General features: G+C 35.5%; 1 protein-coding gene across 1 annotated transcript in view; it reads right to left on the minus strand.

Annotated features, from left to right (window-relative positions):
- RYR2 (ryanodine receptor 2) overlaps positions 1-20,893 on the minus strand; it is a 535,211-nt gene that overhangs the window by 106,761 nt on the left and 407,557 nt on the right. The window contains exons 67-74 of the mRNA XM_068548931.1: positions 17,499-17,629; positions 14,329-14,649; positions 12,494-12,734; positions 12,001-12,088; positions 10,739-10,831; positions 4,595-4,765; positions 3,419-3,478; positions 685-819 (exon numbers count right to left, since the gene is read on the minus strand). Coding sequence (XP_068405032.1) covers positions 685-819; positions 3,419-3,478; positions 4,595-4,765; positions 10,739-10,831; positions 12,001-12,088; positions 12,494-12,734; positions 14,329-14,649; positions 17,499-17,629 — 1,240 coding nt within the window. The remainder of the gene's footprint in view (positions 1-684; positions 820-3,418; positions 3,479-4,594; positions 4,766-10,738; positions 10,832-12,000; positions 12,089-12,493; positions 12,735-14,328; positions 14,650-17,498; positions 17,630-20,893) is intronic.

The raw sequence follows: 20,893 nt of genomic DNA on the forward strand, positions 1-20,893 counted from the left end.
AATACAATCCACCGATTGATGACATTTCAGATATTATTGGTTTGGGAATTCTTGAGCAAAGGTAATAAATAAGAAAGTCAAATACACAGGAAGCTTTGTAGCTTAAAATAGAATACAACTGAAAAATGATATAAAAACATTATTCTCACATGGCTTTAATACCAATGCACCGCTCTTCTCTAAATGTAACATATTGCTGAACTTGAGAAAAATTAGCTCAAAAATATTAAAAGGAAAGGTTAAACAAGTGACCTTAAATTCAAAATTCAAATATCAGACCAGGGAAAGATAGTATCTCAAACATGTTTTTATGAGCAGCAATAGAAAAATAATACAGTTATAAAACATTTGAAATCAGGTGTAACTCCTGAAATTTTTGTTAGAATGGCTTAAAATTAATTATATAATTTTAATTATCTGTTTAATTTTAGAAATATTTTGAAAAAGACTATAAAACAGAGGCCTTGATCTCCCCAAATACATTATTTATCGATGGTTACAAAAATTACAGGCTTGGAAATGCTGCTGATTAGATACTAAGGACTCCCAAGTCATAGATTCTTGGTAATGAACATGCTGGACATATATGTTTTCTGGCCCACAGTTAACAAGTTAACACACATCCTTTAAAAAAATATTTTTTACGGTTAAGGCAAATGTGATTGAATCAGCACAAAATCTAACCTGTTCAAGATGAAAAAGCACATTTGCTATATCCAAGACCCTTTCCACTGTCTTCTCAGGATCTGAAGTGTCATCTGTCCTGTTGGGTAAATCTTTGTAAAGAGCCATCTGCCATCTAATAGCAGGATCCTCCACCTGCAGAAAAAAAGAAAAATGTTCAAAAAATACAGTGTAAAGAGGGGAAGACCCACTTCTGAAGAGTCAATCTATAGCTATTTATTGAGCATAGCACAGGGTGAAAACATGACGCAGAGATCAAGACAGAGAAGTTAAGTACCTTGTACTCGTGAAATTTATCGTCTGGTGAGGAAGGCAGACATCAAACAAACATTGACAGTTGTGACAAGGGCTACTAGAAAGAAATACAAGGTACCTGGAGATTTAACCTAATCTGTTGGTGGTTGGGAAGATTTCCCTAAACAAGTGAAGTTTCAACTAGGATTTAAGGATGAGCTGGAGATGGTCAGGGAAAGGAAATAGGCAAAGCAATCTTTTATCTTTCTCTTTTCCTTTCACAGTCAAACACTGAGAGATTCACATATTTACTTTAGAGGCAATGATATAGGATCACATTTATCTATAAATACAAGGATTCTACAACAGAGCTCAGTCTCACTGAAACAAAGATATCAATTAATATAAAGCAACGAAGGCCTACAAAATCACATTCTTACAATAAACCAATCTACAGACTCTACTTTTTAACACTGTAAATTTCCTGAGTGAAAGATACAACGGGATTCTGAATGTTTTTAAGAAATATTATTTTAAACCATAGAAACTGACAAATACAAGCATCTTTCCAGGGATACAGCACTTGAAAGAAATAATTTAGATTAACTATGTCATTAAAAACGGGCACAGCAATACTCGTATGCTTCTCCTCCCACTAAATATTTCCTTTAAAAATGGGAGACGGAGTGCAATGAAGCAGAAGTAAATGAACAACATCTAAAACTTCACAACTACTAGCCTGAGAAAGTGTAGTTTGAAATGTTAAAAATAACTTTCATCTTAGAGGCAAACAGAGATAGAGCTTTGTGCACTGAACGACTTGTCAACACCATTTGTCTTCTGATAAAACAAAATGCTTTCCTCCATATACTTTTTTCATCTGAGGACTCTGGTACCTCTAGATATTATTCCTTCTAATATACAATCACTCCCTCTTGTCCTCAGGATTACCAGTCTTACAATTTCAAGACAATGTATTCAAGAAGGAGCTGGGAACAAAAGAACTCATTGCTTGCAAGTCTGTATATACACGAGGGCCTTGGGGCCTATTTTTATATACATGGGGGCCTTGGGGCCTATTTTTACGCCTGGCGTAAAAAATATAGAATGAAATGTCACAAAGAATAAGTATTCATTATGCCTTTATTTTCAGGTTTCATTCGTTTGGAGGTGAAATATTGATTATAAATATGCATCCTTTTCAGCTCTTCTTGTTCCTCCTGACTCCTCAATACACAGCATACATTGTCCAAAGTATCCCTACAAGTAACCTCTAGAATATAATGGAAGAATTTCCTCCTGCTTATCCAAGACATAACTTTTATTTGACTGTTTCCTGAGAGTGGTATAAACCCCTTCTTAAGAGGTAGTGAATACTTTCTGTCTCTATGTGGGACCATGGTTCTCAAAGTGTGGTCTCGAATTCCCTGGGGCTCCCGAGGTCTTTTCAGGGGCACGTGATTGCCTCAAATGTCCATGCATGTAGTATAAAATTGAGGTTCAGCTGGAGCCTTTATGAACATTTTGAATACTGTTCAAAATGTTTTTGCTATCTTCAAAGAGATCATGCTCTTATAGGAACTAATCTCCTACTCTGTTAAAGCTAAAATTCAATGGATAATTGAGTACACAACAAAGTACACATGAAATTTGCTCTAAATAATATTTGTGCATTGTGAGTACTGTAAAAGCACGTTGCACCTTTATCATATTATATTCCAAAGTGTTGAAAGAAAATGAATATGGTTTGGATCTTTGGAAAGAAACATTTTAATACCCAGTAAGGGATACATTATACTATAGCCACTAGTTTTTGACATTTGGACATTTTCACAATTAAAAAAAAAATTCCTCAGAAGGGACATCTGAATAGAAGCAAAGAGTTGAGTCAAAATAATAAATTGCTAGACTTCTCATATTACATAACAGGTCCTGTAAACAAATGAACAGTTTATCCACTACTATGAAAGCATTTCCAAATAATGGTAAATGCTTGGACTACAAAAACTACTTTGAGCAAATTTTTTACCCACCATTAGAAAGTATGTGTTATCTTGGTTTCCATTCATGTTTCTCTTCTAAATGTACCCTGGCTTTGCTGTTAAATTAATTCTTGCTATCTCGTATGTACTAATGACTCAAATACACTTATTTAATTTCTGAGTACTAGGTGTAAAATATCAAATTTTCATAGACACCCGTCTCCATGTCCCAAAGGTCCTCAAACTCAGCTATATGAAGGAAATTCCCAACCTTTATTTCAACTGGCGACATCTTTTTTCAAAGTTTGACAATCTCCAATGATCTACTTTAAAAATACATCATTTGTTATCTTGAGAGTCATTAATACAAAAGGATTTGCAAGCAGGATAATGACTGATTAAGATGACATATTTTCACTACCTTACTTGTTAAAGTAACATTATTTGTAGTACTCTTCTAAAGAGAGGTTAACTAGTTTATAGGTGCTAAGTGTGTTTTCTAATAATATTGGGCTTACCTTGCCTTGTAAGTGAATATTACTGCGGATTATATCTCGAACTTCATCCTCAGTGTCTTTCTGTCAAGAAATAAATGTTACCTAAATGAAGTCTTATAATGCATCGACTGTCACAAGTCATTAGAAATAAACCTCTTGAAATAGTATATGTTTGAACAAACGTCTTTATAGGATTTAATACATGCAACAAATGTATTAAATCGCTCAGATAATTAATATCTGGGGCTTATAGCTCAGATAATTTTTTGATATTGCTGTGACTTGAAACAAGACAACCACCTAATTTAACTCCAGTGAAAGTGCCCTAGACTCAAGACAACTGAATTTCCAATTCACAAGAAGTAGGGCAGAAGCATGTTCCCTTGGGTTCAAACAGGAGTATGTCTCCAGCATTCTCTGAAATCTCCATGAAGTCATTTTAGCACCCAATAACATCCCCAAGGATCCAGTAATAATGAGGGGCATATCCTGAGAAGCAAATATTAGACAAAAGCCAATGGGCCTGCATCTCTGCAGCTCCCTTTCCTACAGTCTCCCTTCAATTTGCTCATGGTAGGGTCTCAAACTCTGGATATGCAGAGAGGTGCGTCAGTGTGGGAACATGGGAGGGAGAACATGTCCTCCAATTTACATGAATAAAAGACAGCAACCCCAGTGTATATTTTTGAAAACTTGCATCCTCTCTGTGTAACCATGAAGAGGAAAACCAGAGACCATCAAGAAATCTTGAGAACTTCATCTTGATGCTCACAAAGGAGAAAAGCTGTTGATTCAAAAGTCAAATTCGTATCTAATGACAATCAACACAATACATTATGCATCTAACATTCAAAATCACCCTTCATAAATCTGCAGATACCTCTCATCACAAATTTGATATAGGAGTTCATATGAAGTCCATATTTTTCCACTACCAGTGACTTGTTGCCATCTTTTCTATTTGGTTTCTGAATATGCCCTGGGGGTGATTAACGTAATTTAGAAATAAAAACAGCCTCCAAAAAAAATATTAGGCAGTCTTCGTGTCTGAGTCCTAGGGCCTGTGCAGAATAATTGCTTAATAAAGCATTCAATGCAAATGAAATATTGACATAGAGCAGTGCGACGAAGGAATCCAAACACATGAGCATCTGGAGGTTGCATGATCATTCCCGCTGGTAGGAACAGGAGCCTTACCAGACTAAATCGATTTTTGGCCAGAGCAATGAGCTCCTGGTCCCCAGGGGCACAGATGTTCAAGCCAATGGGCAGTAATCGCTTCAGAGCTGCCACGATAAGAGAGGTCTGCATGGAATACCGGTCTCCTTTGCGCTTCATTTTCTTCCTTTCCTGATCAGAAACAGCTGCCTACAGAACAAAGGTAAGTGTTGGAATCTGCAATGACTTCTTGTCTCATAGGACTATGAGCCTTTTCTAACCTGCCTGTAGTTTCACCTTCCTCGTTTCCCACTGGTCCCTATTGTTTAGGAATCCTATTGAAGATACCCTTTCTCTTTCCTTCTCGGCACCTCTTGCTGATTTTAAGTCCTACTCTCAGATTCCCAAATCACTAGAATTTACTGGTAGGCATTTCTATATAATCTTTTTTTTTTTTTTTTTTAAAGAAAAAAGGTTTATTTATTTTTTTGTTTCTTTTTTGTTGTTGTTGTTTATCTGGCCACATCATGTTTCCTGACCAGGGATTGAACCCGGGCCCCCGGCAGTGGAAGCGCCGAGTCCTAACCTCTGGACTGCCAGGGAATTCCCTCTATATAATTTTAGAAGGAAAATGCACATTGTAATTTTAGAGAGGCATATGGATGCATGAAAAATCCATGGTAATTTCAGATATTGTATGTTTTATGATTTTTGGTGGTTAACAGGAAAAAAAAGATTAAGAATAAATGGTTTTTGCTTTGACAAATGCTTGCTTTGCAACACACACACACACACACACACACACACACACACACACACACACACGGCATATATAAAACTCTCATATATTTGCCTTTTATACAGGCTGAACACTCGTCTCCCCAGGGCCTTAATGTAGATGTAATATACTAATCAGTGTTACATAAATATTCAGGATTATCTCTGGATAACCTGTTTACAACTGAGAACAGCTATGATACTTCAGGGTTCTCTAGTGATTTTGTTGAAAACTATGCTTGTGCCAGGGTCACCTCCAATGACAGAGTCTAATTTTCACTGGGTAGTGAGTATTCTTCTTTCTATTAAGAGGACATGTTCTAATGTTAAAATGAAAACAGCTGTCCCATATCCACTTCTTCGTGCATGTTAAATTTCTTTGTAGTAATAAATCAAACATTGAAGATAGTTTTATGATAATGATATATTGTAACAGTTTTGGGCTGAGAAATTCAGAAGATCATTTAATATACAAATGATTTGCTTTCCCCAAAAGAAGGCAAAATATATCACAGCATGATAATGAAAGAAGTTTTTTGCAAAGTGAAAGTACTGAAACATCTGAAATCATATCGTAACGGTAGTTGATATGTTAATAATATAATATATATTATATAATGTATTATATTATTACATATATAGTATATATTGATATATTATATCAAACCTACAATATCTGAACCACAGTAACAGGAATCATATTCACTTTGCAAAGAGATGTACTTATTGTGTGGATCCCGCTTTTATCTGTACCAATTTGTAAGAGAGTACTCTCAGTAAGTTTAGTAGAAAAAGCACAGTGAATAATTATTTGTACTATTAAATTGATTAACCCATAAAAATAATGAATCAGTGGTTTTACATGAGCTCTTTGCTAAAAGGAAACCTAACCACACTGATAAAAATAATTATCCAAATGAGGAACCACCATCCTAAAAATTAAGGAAATTGATATAAATTATGCAAACATATTTCTACCCAATACTGGTAATTTAGTTTTTGCAAAACAATATTACTCAACACATTAAAGTCTAAATTTTACTGGTGCTGAAGTTTTCTTTGATTTTAACTTGTAAAGGTCTTTTGGTTTTACTGTTGTAAAAGTAGAAGGAGCTTATACCTGGCTTGATATTTATAAATATTTAAGCAACCTTATAATAAAAATAATTTAAATCAACACTGAAGGCAACTCTACACTGCTCAGTTTTGAGAAGTACTAGATAAATTAATTCCTACTTTTGCTCAAAATATCATCTTGCTTTCTATACCATAGGAAATCTGTAAACTGAAAAGAACAGTCAATAAATCTTTGAACTTTCATGCGTGACATAGTCCACTGTTGGTATGAAGAAATTAAATATACGAGCAATCAAATATCTTCATGTACATCTATAAGGGCTGGTTTTTCCTTGTTCAGTGCCGATTTCCTCCCCAGACTATGGAGCTCCATTAGGGAAGTGGCCAAACCTATTTTGTTCCTTTTTGTATATGCAGAACCAAGCACTGTGCCTTACTCATAGGAGCTGTTCAATAATTTGAACAGAACCGCTAAAACTACTGAATTTGCATAGTTCATTTTCAATCCTAACGTTTGAATCAGATATGAATACACAACAACATGGTCAATATGTAGGCACTGAAGGAAGAAATTTTCACATATTGAGGTCTGGGAAAGTCATTCTGGCTTACACATGATTTAACTTAAATTTTACGCTAATTAGAACAGCCTGTTTCGTGACCCATCAAACATGCACTGTGCATCTGCTTTAACCACTGAAGAAACAAATGCATTTAAAAAATTAAAATAGAGTAACTGTGGTTCAGATATCCAAAATGGAGCTCAGTGGCCACTGTGAATGTGGTCTGAGACACGATCCTGCATCACAGAGAACTTGAATTTTCTGAACTGTACCAGTCTCAAGGACACCACCAGCCATTCTCAAAACAACATCTGCTAGCAGCTGCCAGCTGCAGCGTTGTAGTCTCAAGATCTCCTTGGTAACTATGCAACTATTTTGGACCTCGACCAATCCTTACTTAACAAGCACACTTACTTCTTGCCAGGTCCAGTCATAATTTTTGACAAATAACTTATGTAACTTTGCAGTGTTTGCCTTTGTAAGTCTCCCCCATTTGGTAGTACGGCGGAACATAATTCAACTGCTTCTTGAATCTGTGTCTCCCGGCTTATAGTCCTCAGTTTGGCTCAAATAAAACTCTTTTCTATTCCTATTACAGATGGTTTATTATTTCTGTCAACAGCATATTTAAGGAGGAGAGTCGGATAAATGACCTCTCTCTTAAATCAATCTGTATTTGTGTGTGTGTGTGTCTGTCTCTCTCACACACACACAGACACATGCACGCACCACAAATATAGCTCCAACAATTTCACCTAAAATAACCTAAAATTTAATAGAGGACCAAGAAAAAGGGAAGAATTTTCTAATATTCCTACAAGAAAATGGCCTACAACCCCACCCAAAAAATAGACATAAAGTCATAAATGATTTATGAAAATTTAGATATATGAAGGATAAAAGTGAGCCTATTCATCAAAAAGACAAGAGATTACAAGTTTTGGTGAGAATGTGGAGGAAAGGGAACCCTTGTGCACTGCTGGTGGGAATGCCAACTGGTTCAACCACTGTGGAACTTCATGGAGGTTCCTCAAAAAATAAGAAAAATAGAACTCCCAGAGTACCATGGCCAATTATACATGCACTGGCCTCTCTCCGGGCTACATATATTTTGCTTTAAGTCAAAATGAGCTTCCCTATCCCAGATTTCCTATTCCAAATCGGTCTGCTGGCCAACTTATATACTCTTCTAATTCGGGAAATGGCACGCCATACAAATAGTGATTATCCCTGCTCGAGCGACTGGCTGAAGACTGATGTGTGACAATGTGTCCTTTGGTTGGTGTTTGCATTTGGTCTCAATCTCTGGCCAAAAGTAGTTCGTTTTTCCTGCAGGACTCTGGGAGGGTGGCTCTATCGGCTGCTGTGACGCCTTAGACAGATGGTTTAAGGTCTCGTCACAGAAATCCCTGAAGCTTTCTGCATCTCTCTGCTCTCAGCGTTTCAGGAGGTAACACCTCTCTGTTCATTTCAGTTTCAGATGTAAGACCTCTGGCCACCCTACTGGTATCCATTCTTGACACCAGACCCAAATGATACAGCTTTTTGGGACAGAACTTACTCATGCCCTGACTACCTTCCACTTCTGAATCCTTCTTGCCATCCGTGGTCAGCTGAGAACCTCAATGATACTGATAAAAACTGCAGTCATGACACTGCTATGACCAACCAGTGACTCTCAAATCTGTCCAAATGTTGACACATGCACATCATGATTACTTTAGTAAAACAATATATGTAACATGTTAGTATATTTGACTCCATTGTTTGAACTAGAAACATTTTTTCTAGGAAAAAAGTTTATAGTACTTACACAATATAAAGTGTCAAGCACATATGCAGGCAAAAAAAATTTTTTTAAAGCAAAGAAGCAAGGCATAGTCGCTGATTTCTAAATTTTTCATCAATATTACTGTTATTTGCGATCCATCTCGTCTCAGAGTGTTAGCAGTCATAGGTAAAAAGATAAAAGGGTTAACAAAATTTGGGGGGGTGGACATTAAATTTGAGATGCTCCTATCCATTACTTTTGATTTTTTCCTGAAAATAGGAGTAAATGTCAATGGTTGTAGATGCCTCAGTGTAGGTTACAGGATGTACAATGCTTTGAGTGTATGCTTGGAGAATCATTGGACTAGAATGATGGAAAACAGGGAAGAGGATGTCTGTATAGACGTGTGCAGACCTCTGCTCTGAAGACCTTTAATTTATCTTGAGTTTGATAATACACTGGAGTCATTGTCATCCTCCAAAAGAAAACACTGACCTCTTATGTCCTCTCTCTATGCCTTTGTTCACACTGGCCTAAACTGACAACACACTGACAAAGCAGGGTAATTCACTAACAGTTTTCAGTTCAGAACATCCCTGTGAAATATATACTCTTAGTATAGCATCTTCTGAAGGAGCAGTTCCTCACTCTTTAGGCTTACTGTGTGCCCAGAGGAAAGAAAATTTATCATCTTTTATGAGTGTTTCAAGAGCACAGACCCACAGAGTAATAGCCTGTGGTAGTCGGACAACTGTTCTAGTCATGCAAAGCTTCAGCCAGCATTAGCTTTGAGTTCATGTGTAATAGTATCAAATACATGGCACTTACAACTCTGAATAAGACTAGAGTAAAGGGTGATGCTATTTTATTGTCCTGGTGGTCGCCAATGAAACAAGTCAGATGGACTCTTGGGGTTCATCTCTCTTCCCATAATTTATTGAGTTGGTCGAGACTGATTTCCGTGGCCACAGTGCCACACTATTTTGCATCTTTGGCCACTTGGTAGCATATTTTGTGTGTTACCCCATCTAATACATTCATTTTCTTATTTAGTGGTAATTCAAAAGATAAAGGCACATATTTTTCAGTGTTTTGAAAGGTCCTCCAGTCCCCAACATGAGTGATGGAGAAAACAAAAATTTCCATTTCATATGTGAGAACTTAGAATCCATCCACGTGGTTCTTAAACAATGCAGCTAATTATTTTGCATTGTATTTATTTGACACACATAAATGTACATACATTCCCTCTGATGAATACATATTATTGACTAATTATATGTATATTATACTGATTGGCAATTTTGTGAGTGTGCGTGTATATTAAGCATGCCTTTTTATTCTGATGCTTTGACATCGTGGGCCCTGCTGATCTTTGGGTGCCCCTCCCAGGGTTAGTCAATTCCTAGAGTTAGAAAATTACTTGCCTGCAAGCATGCCTTTCATATACAAACCAATCAATTCAGAGTCCTTGTCATCCAATCATCTCCTTTACCTGAATCTCAATCCACCTGCCCTCATCACCCAGGGCCAGGTACCAGACAACTAGGGACAGTCCCTACACGCCAGAGCCCACTGAAATGATTCAAGCTAGCCAATGCTAAACCTGCTTTCCCTACCTCACCTGCTCCTTTCCACAGAAACCATAATAAAGGCTCTTGTCCACATCTTCTCCTTGCTCCCTCTGCCTCATGGCTGACCCTGATGCTTCCCCATGTGTCCTCACTATACGCTGTGCCTTCTGTTTCCAGGGAACTGTGAGTGAAATTTTCTTCCTCCATGACGGTCATTTCCATGCCTACATGTCTTGCCACACCTGATTACAATAAGTCCCAGGTACCCTTAAAACTGTGTGTGTATAATCAGTAAACATATTATCAAATCCATCAAATTCCAGTTACAAACCTCCAAAAGATCTAAAAAATATCAACCAATTCAACTAATGAACGTTATATTCAGACATTTTCTAGAAAGTAAAACAGATTATAGTAATACCTTGGACATCTTTGACTTGGTGTCCGTAATGAGGAAAGACATATTGTTGATTTCATTCTGTACCACGAAGTTCTGCTCTTCTCTTTTGAAATTCTGAGAAGTCCCAAAGGAAGTTTCAATTAAAACCACAGATAAGTAGTTCACGTAATAGAGGTTACAAAGGAACGCAAAGTTTCTACAAAGATAAGTAGTAATTTGATATATAAGACTTATAAAGAAAGGAAGCAAATAGTTGAATATCCAATGAGGGTGCTTGGCTGGGGGCAACAATTCTGGGAACTAGATAGAAATATGTATGTTTCAAAGATGGGAATACTAAGGTTCAGAAAATTTAAGTAACCAAGTCACACACCTACCAAGGGGTAGAACGAATACTCAAACACCAAGCACCAGGTATATGCTTACCTGGTGGAAAGCATATACTGCCTTTTGGGATAAACACAGATTTCCTAAGGGCATGCACAACTATAACACAACTTTCCATTCTGTCAGATATTTTATCTACTTTTTCATATACCCTAAAATTATTTTATTCACTTTTAATTTAGGAACATAAAAACACTGGCAAAGTCAAGTGTTTAAGCAGTGGTAGTAGTGAAAGCAAATACAGAATAAAAGCAGAAATAATCACAGAGTTTCAAAAGAGAGGTTAACAATCTAATTATACGTGTTTCTTTTTTAAAGGAGCATAACCCAAACAAAATAATTTCATAGTAAGCATCTACATATGTTAATAATTGATGAGTAATAAAAGATTTTGTATGAAGAACAGTGAATAGACTAAGCCTCAATTTTCATTCAGCTCATATTAACATTCTAATTTTACTATTAATAATATTATAACTGCTCACATAGTTTCACCTTCAAAAATTTGGGTTAGAACGTATATAACATATATTAACAGATCTGTGTTTTAAATATATCCATGAGATTCAGAAGCACATATTCAGATTCTTTTTCTTATTCTTGAAACTAACACTAGGCATTCACCTAAAAACCTACTGATTATGATAAATACTCAGCACAATTAAAAATCTCTGTGATGGTTTGAAGATAAATTACAAAACTCAAAAGAAGGCTTGGATTGCATCAAACTCCCCAGGGAAACCTAGTCTCTCTCCTGACCAGTTAAGTGATACTAAGGAGATGACCCTGAGAAACACTCTGATAGGTATTTACTAAGGGGATCGGAAAATTGATTAAATTTTGAAAGTCCTTAACATATTCCAGAGAGTAAGCACTGCCAGTATTTTCCTACTTACGTGGGATTTTGACCAGTAGATAAACACCTCGGCAACCATGCGGAAAAGATCTTCTGCTTCTGGGTTAGGCTCTTTTAGCCACTTTGCCCTAGATCACATAATAAATAAAGTGGTGTCTCAGTTACTCCTTAAAGTTAATTAAAAAAAAAAAAAATCACCCTCCTAAAGTTAAATGTGAAACCAAGTAAACTGAGGGCGAGCATGCTTGCCCACAGAGCTCATAAATGGCTTCAGTGTACAGCCGTTAACATTTAAAATAATTTAAACACTGTTAACTGTCAAAGTGCTAGCTTTTACACCCACAGGGCAGACTGCTCCACAATGGGATCTCCAATTGTAATTTTAAGATGTTTGGTGAAATTCACATCTGATAACGTCATCATTGTGAACACACTCACTGCTAAGTAGTGAATGAAGCAATTCCACTGGGACATACGAACGCAGTAAGGTTACGAGGGAATTAGAGAAATTAAATCACTTTTGAACATTCTACCTGTTATAATCCACAAATCTAATCAAGAGCGGGTAGAAGGCATAGAGATCTCTGGCCAGCGTGGTGAACTCGTCTAGAATGAGAAGTTCAGCCTCGGACATATCCCCCCTGACCTCGGATTTCAGATGGTCTTCCTCTGATACCACCATCGCTGCCTTTTTCTTGAGTTTCTCCATTAATGGCAAGAAATGAGTTTTCAAGAGCTGAGGTTTCACTTTATTTATAATAGGCTGGGAAAATACTGTTTGAAGACAGACATTAGTATTCCGCTCTGCATAAACATTCATTAAAATGAGGATGAGACGGTCATTACAATCGTATAGCATGATTAAGCCTCGCTCTCCTCCAGCACATGACTTCCTTTAGAATTCAGCCCATGCCTCAGTCCTTTTTCTAGTCCCAAACCTAATTACATAGCTGCTGTTCAAAAATGATTACTGAATTGAAACTGATGTGCTTCCTTGTTGTCAAAAAAGAAAGAAAGAAAGAAATTGGCGGCTAATTTAGAACTTTAAAAAAGACATTCATTCACTTTGGAAATCAATTCTTTTCACACAAAGAAGAAAAGTCCCCAAATGGAAAAGGTCCCCCGGCCCTTTTTTTAGAAGAGATACACACCACTGAATACTTATATGAGACCACTACCTACTTAACTACTACACCATCTCATTATAACCATCCCCATCCTTGTCCCAGTGGAAGAGATAGATTACATATAATACTGCTCTTTTATTTAATAATAGTTGTAGCTGTTAGCAACAGTTCTAAACTTGATTAGGCCATTTTTTTAATCTAATTTTTACTTTATATCAGAGTATAGTTGATTTACAATGCTGTGTTAGTTTCAGGTAGACTGCAAAGTGATTCAGTTATACATAAACATATATCCGTTCTTTTTCAGATTCTTTTCCCATATAGGTTATTACAAAATATTGAGCAAAGTTCCCTGTGCTACAGAGTAGGTCCTTGTTGATTACCTATTTTATATATAGTAGTGTGTGTATATTAATCCCTCCCCCTCACCTTTCCCCTTTGCTAACCATAAGTTTGTTTTTTAGGCCATTTTAAAAGGAATTTTTTTCTCCCTAAGAGTAACATACATACACTGGGGAGGTGTATAAAAGGGAAACGTTAGAAATCAACCATAATTACCCTACCCAAATTAGTAAGACATTGGTGTATTTTTTTTGGAAATTTTACCAATAAGTAATATCATTATGTAAACTTCTGAATTCAAATTTTTAAAGTTCTTCTTTTAACCCTCCATGATATTCTGAATATTTTCCACATCATAAAATATTGTTGAAATCTTAATGTTTGGAAAAAAGCATAATATTCTGGTATATGGATGTGCACAACCTATTTAACCATACTCTAGTGGCTGGCCATTCAAATTGCTTCCAATTACTCAATATATATAGTGCAATGATAGAGAAGCTTAAATGTAAATATTTGTATCTTTTGATTATCCTCCCCCATTCCTGCTAAGAGAGATGACTAAACCTGGGTGGCTTCAAAATCCAGTTTTATTTTTGTCTGTCTGCAGAATCATTAATTTTTACTGCTGTGTGCACTGATTAATCTTAGCGAGATTAGTCAAATCCAGAAAATGTTTACTCACTTAAAAGTAGTAACTATATGGAAAGTTACCCAATGTCTGATTAAATCTACTTTTTTTTTTTTTTTAGAACAGCATGACAGAAATAATCCAGAATATTTTTTGAGCACAGAGCAAATATTCACAAAGATTGAGATAGAAAAATTTTAGTCTTCTGTATTTCAAATCTTTTTGGAAATAAAACAAATGGAAGTGGCACATTCCTTCCCAATCTTACCTGCTAACCTTTTCATCCAGGCTCCCTCATCAATTCCCAAGTTATTATATATGATTTTCAGGATATTTCCCAGCAGCGTGTTCATGTGCTCTGAGTTCAGAGCCGTGCAGCACATCTCAGCCCTTCCTGGATTATTCTCGGGTCCGTGCTCCCACCAACGAGACATGTAGCTACACAGCATGGGCAGGATAACTTCCATCACATGTGGCATTTGTGTGTAGCGAATACCGGACTCAGCTAAGTCCACAATTTCTTCCATGAGTTTCTCCAAAGATGGTATATTTGGACAAACATCTTCGACATTAGTTGGCAAATTAAGAGCTAGAGAAGCACAGGTACAAATGACATGTATCCAGTGAAAGAAGTGACCCGAAACAGACACAAGCAACCATTTCACACTGGGCTTCAAAACTCAGCCAGACCTGGCATGTCTTCAGCTGGATTCCTCTCCTTTTTTTTTTTAAACTGAAATGTAGTTGATTTACAATGTTGTGCCACTCTCTGCTGTACAGCAAAGTGACTCAGTTATACGCATATAGACATTCATTTTTTATATTCTTTTCCATTATGGTTTATCAGAGGATATTGAATAAAAGTTCCCTGTGCCTCTCCCTTTTCCCATGGCAGCTATTTCAAACTTTCTTTTTCCCCCGAGTCCCTACCCAACCACCTGAAGATCAGCAAATGACCGATCCTTCTACTTCAGAACAAACAGGAATATCAGATGTCTCTTCTTCCAACTGCCTGCTCTCATCTGGACAGGATTTCTGTGTCTGGTCTCACATTCACGTCTGTTCCCCTTTTCAGCAGGAGTTCTGAGGTCCCTACTGATGGTTCGCCTGTGTTCTGATGTTGTCTACCCTCCAGCAGCCGCCTTGCTCAGGACTGTATTTTCAGCTCCTTCTCTAGTGCCTCTTCCCCAGCAAACCTATACACATGCTCAGCTCTCTCCTAGACTGTTTACCTTTCCAAGTGCTCTCCTAGCCACAGAAACGAAGGCTTCTGCTTTTCACCACTGAACGAATTTATTCTTTTACAATCCTTATCTTACTAAGTGTTTCAAGGGCGTTTCACATCACTGACCAAAGTTCCTTTTCCTAAAATCCCCCTTTTCCTTAACTTCAATGCATTCAGTCTTTCTTGACTCTCTTCTGAATTTTGTCAGTCTCCTTTTGCTAACTCTTTTCTCCTTGCTGAACTTTTAAATCTGGGTTTTCTTTAGGGATTTATCTTGAACTCACTTCTCTTTTTCAGCTTATATGTTTGCCTAGGCAATTCTGGCCATTCCTATGGGCTTCTGCTATAAGAGAATAACTCTCAAAGCCATATTCCCTGAAGTTTTTTTGTGTGTCTCATAAGGAATGTGTCAAAAGCAACTAAAATACAATGGGTCTAAATTTAAACTTGACCTTTCCTCTCCAATCTACCTCTTGAGCCTGCGCTACTATCTCGTGAGGACAACATTATCTAATGAGTCACCCAGGCTAGAAACCTGGGAGAAATTCTAGGCTCTGATGCTCCTTCATCTCCTACAGGAGATGATTCTACCTCTAGGATTTCTCATAACCTCTTCACTATAGACTCCATCCAAGGGGTCTTGCCCAATTAGATTTCGTCTGCATTACCACAATCATTTTCTAACTGCTGACGCACACTCATCCATCTTCCTTATTTCTGCCATGATGGAGTTCTAAAATGCAAAGCTACTCACGTTACTCCCCTTTTTAAAGCCAATAAAAGGACCCTTTTTGCACTGGTACGGTCCCCACTCCTTACCTGACACAGGAAGCCTACCTCGCCTCTTCTTGGCTTTCCATTCTTGTCTCATCTTTTCTCTTTCTTCCCTGAAAGCTACTGCCACCTCAAAGTACTTGAAGTTTCCCCTAACTACCAGAGTTTCAGTGTTCCTAATTTCAAGGCTCATCTGCACAAACGCTGCTAAGTCTTCCCAGGTGCTCTCAGCTCAAACTGCTTTTCTGTGTCCCCAGTGTTCTTTATTCTGAATTCTATCACATATATTCACCAGTCTGTCTCCCTCTACTGCAACTAAAAACTCCCTGAAGAAAAAAATCAAATCTTATTTATCTTTGTATATACCATCTTCTCCATCTACCAATGATCATTTGTTGAATGACTTGACTAAAAAAATGAATGAAGGAGAATCATTAAATGCAATTCCTTTCCTTTGTTATGCAAACGACGTGTTATAGAAAATAAGCGGGGAAATTATCTGCTCTGTGTATTTCCTTATCTGTAACAAAATAACAATCTGCTTCATTCTTGATTCATTACAAAATATTAATGAATCAAAAATCCTTAATAAGACAACTTAATAAGACATGCTTATACAGATAGTTAACAATCCAAACTCAACTGTGTTTTACTGTTTACAAATATATTGTACAACTTATATAGAAAAATATTGCTAAGTTACATTCAACATATTTTTCTTTAACTTATTCTGTGATATGAAATTAGAATCATAAATTAGGCAAATTAAATAATGATTATTCAAGCTTTTAAAAGGTTCTTCACTTGAAAAATTCACTATAAAATCAGTGTAACCAGTAGCTCCCATATAGACATGAATTACACAGAGAAATGATCTCATCAACAGAGAGGTATGCATTTGTGAACAGCTAATAATTCTTGTTCAAGTTGGGGAAACTCTTGAGGGCTTTTGGAAAATGATTAAAATAAAATATACTTTATCAGACTTAGAGGACCAAACTATTAGAAAAACATCACATGGAATAAAACTGTTCCAATAAGATAGACATACCTGGTGAACCAAGAGAAATGAAAGGTACAAATCTATAACTGTAACAAATAAGAATTCCATACACTTACTGACTACCTATAAGAGATAATTGAATCAGAAATCAGATTGACCTATTTTTCCATATCTGCTGATTATTCTGTCTTATTATTAAGAGGGTTAATTTGTCTGTGGCTCATTGACTTAGAAGAAATTAAACTAATTTTCTTTCAGAAACACTATGGAAATAGTATACAGCATTCCAAAAAATTCCAAATAATAACACCTAAGAACAAATAACATGGAGCTAATAAATTAAAATAGCCCATTAAAAAACCACGGTCAGAAAACACAACAAATGTCATTAAGTTTTAGCTTCAAATATCAAGTAGTGCACATGCTTCTGTGTTACCTGCTCTCTCTCGAGAAGACTTAGTATTGTAGATGGAGTAAATATTGTGTTTGTCGAGATGAGTTTCCAAAAATGCTACAGGAAAGGCACCAGCAAAGGCAGCCAGACACTCTCCTAATGCAGAACGTTGCCTATAAGTGGAAAACGCTTATATTTTTTAAGTCTTCTAAGTGAAAAACTGAAGAAGTTATATTAAAATTGGAAAGGTCAACCTAAAAGGACAATCATAGTGCTACTGCTACTGATAAAAACTAACCCTCAAATCCAATTTCTATATTGCAAAACATCATGTGCTTTCAACAGCAAATTCCCTGCCATTAAAAAAAAACACACCTAAATTATCTGTCAGCTAAAAAGAAGTTAAAAACAGTACAGACAAAAATAACAACAACAAGAAAAAAAAAAACCCAAGCCCTGTAAATTCCCTCATAAGTTTGGACATTTCACTTTCTTTCTTTCTTTTTTCTTTCTTTGAACATGATGACCTAAGGAACAATTCTTGCCACGTGAATAAACGCATTTTGATAAAAATTTAAAAATCAAATACTAATACAATACAAAAATAAAACTTTCTGAAAATTTACCATGTGTAAGTAATCTCAGGGTAGCTATGAAATATAAGGACATATTAGATGCTAAAAACTATTGATAACACTTAAAATTAATTTATCATTTTCAAGGGAAGGAAGGGAATCAGACTGATCAATTTATTCAAGGCTTCCCTTGCCACTGATATAAATTCTCTCTCCCTCAGTTACCTACTTCATCCAAGGCTTTACTGGCATGTTAAGTGTTCATTAAATATAGAATAATGTGAGAATTATTTCAGCAAAGTATGAACTCCTTAAATAACTTTGAATATGTATTTTATTTAAAAGTCAATAAAATGGATCAAATTAAGATTACATAATTCTCTTAGACAGTTATAAATTTCTCACTAAAAAAAATCATACTTAAAATTAACACTGTCTGATTATCTAATATTTTAATTAAAAATGACTAGATATATATTCAGCTGGGAGAAAATATCCCTTCATAGAACGACACTGAATAAGATAAAGTTCAATTCAAACATTTCATCACATTTCATTACTAAAGATAATTTAGGACATCAAGAAATTACAAAGAGCACGGGCTTTGATTCAGACAGACCCGAGTCCAGATCTTAGTCCTAACACTGTGTCACTCACCATAGGAAAATTTCTTACTCTTTTCAAGTTTTTCTTTCCTTACCTAAAAACAGGGACACAGAATTGCAAAATTTCTGGCACACAACATGGGTTCAATAAATGTTTTAAAAGAATGAGAAATACTTTATTTAAGAATTTAATAGCCTAAAATGTTTCATGTATGACCCCAAACAAAGTAGGTAATCTATTTCCAGACATCTGACTGGGCTAGTCCTTTTATTTCATTAATAATTCATCTGAATTAGTTAATAGTTCACTTTAAGATATAAATTCAGTTAGTAACTCTCAGATCAACTCTGATCATTTCTGTTGCTATTCTGGAAACAGCAATTTTTCTTTTAGATGAGTTGTATTAAAATAACTACTTTTCTTTTTAGTATAGTGCCATTTCTTTCAAAATACCTTTTATTCACCTTCAAATTTTTATTTTTATATTCTCCCAAACTCACTTTATAATTGCAAAGTTAACTGAAAAAATATATATCTTTTTAAAGAACCTAACAGAAGATCCCAAATTCTATCAAGAAAAATACCCAGGCAAGAGTAGTAACAACTGTAACAGTAACTGCTGAGGTATGAGAGAATTTGGACTACCAGATATTAAAATGTATTAGAAACTACTAACAATTTAGGCTAGATGGTATTGCTCTAATCATTTAAAAATCAAATAATTTAGAACAGAATAGAAATTCTAGAAATATAACCTAGCAGATATACTTAGTATATGATGAAGAGTTTGTTTTAAATCAGTAAATAAGAGAAATATTTAATAAATCATTATATTAGAGACATGGTGAACGATTTAAAAAATTGAATTTGAATTCTACATAACACCAAAGAGAAACAGGAAACAGGCTCATTTCCAGTAAATCCCTTCATACTCCAGAGACAATCATTTCAGACATTCTATGCCTCCCTCAAGCTTCTCACACTTGTTTCTTCAACTGTCATCTGGCTGAAGACTCAAGTCAGACTTCACTGAGACAATAAAGGCTATTACACACAGACCCATTTACACCTGACTTATCTTCTACCTGTTTCCTGTTACGTAGAGAAAGTTCTCAGTCTAAAAAGCCATGTTCTCAAAGATGCATTCCTGATTACCCCGTGTCATTCTCTGTATTGTGTGCCAACTCACACACAATAACTTGCCCCTATTACGTTCATCAGTTTCCTTGTTTTGTTTCTCTCCCTTGATATAAGCTCTCTGAGAGCAGGGATCTATTTGTTCACTGTTGTATCCCAGAACCTGACATTTGATCAATATTTACTGAATGAACAAAAGGATTACAAAGTAAATCTAAACAACTGAAAGCATGAAAAACCTAGGAGAATAAATATTTGAATTTCTAGCTATTAAGGGTATAGTATAAACTTCTTAAAATCATAAAACTAAGGGGGTGAAACACATATAGTATAATTGCTAGATCTGATTATATAAAAATCCAAAATTCTCATGTCATAAAAAACTATCTGCACATAATGATTTGTATATAAGCACTATAAAAGTAAAAACATGCTAAAAGTCATAAAAGCAGGAGAAATAACAGGCAAGACGTTAATAGTTAATAAATACAATGGTTATTACTCATCAGTAAGATAATACATTAATAGAAAAATGGACAAAAAATAAGAAAAGGCAATTTATAAAATAAGTACAAATGGTAAGGTAAACACACACACACAAATAGCTAGTAACTGGTAATGAGGAAAATGCATTTGAAAATAAAAATAGGATCTCATTTTCAACTAATAAATTTATAAATAGTAAAAAAGGAAAATAATCAGAAATGAGAAATGTGAGGAAATGAGAATTCTCTTGTAAAACTTTAAAGTACGAATTGAATTATTTTTTTTTTAAGATAGTAAAATGTGTATCACAAACCCTTAATACATGCATACTCTTTAACCTAGATCTCCAAATTCTGATAAAGGAAATAAAATAAATATACACAGAAAACTATGAACATAGATCTAGCATTACTTATGTAAGTGAAAAAGAGAAAAGAGCCTACATGTCAAAAATAAAGGAACATTTCAATAAATTATAATACTTCCTTAGGATAAAATATTTTATAGCCATAAAAATCATATGAAACTGTTGATAGTTTAACTTAAAATGCAGGTAAAACTTTAAAAATATTCAGAGTAAACTCAATTATCTTTTTCCATTGATCTACTTTCCTATCTCTTTGTAATTGTCAC

Source organism: Eschrichtius robustus, chromosome 7, assembly GCF_028021215.1.
Source record: "Eschrichtius robustus isolate mEscRob2 chromosome 7, mEscRob2.pri, whole genome shotgun sequence".
Taxonomy (NCBI): Eukaryota; Metazoa; Chordata; class Mammalia; order Artiodactyla; family Eschrichtiidae; genus Eschrichtius; species Eschrichtius robustus.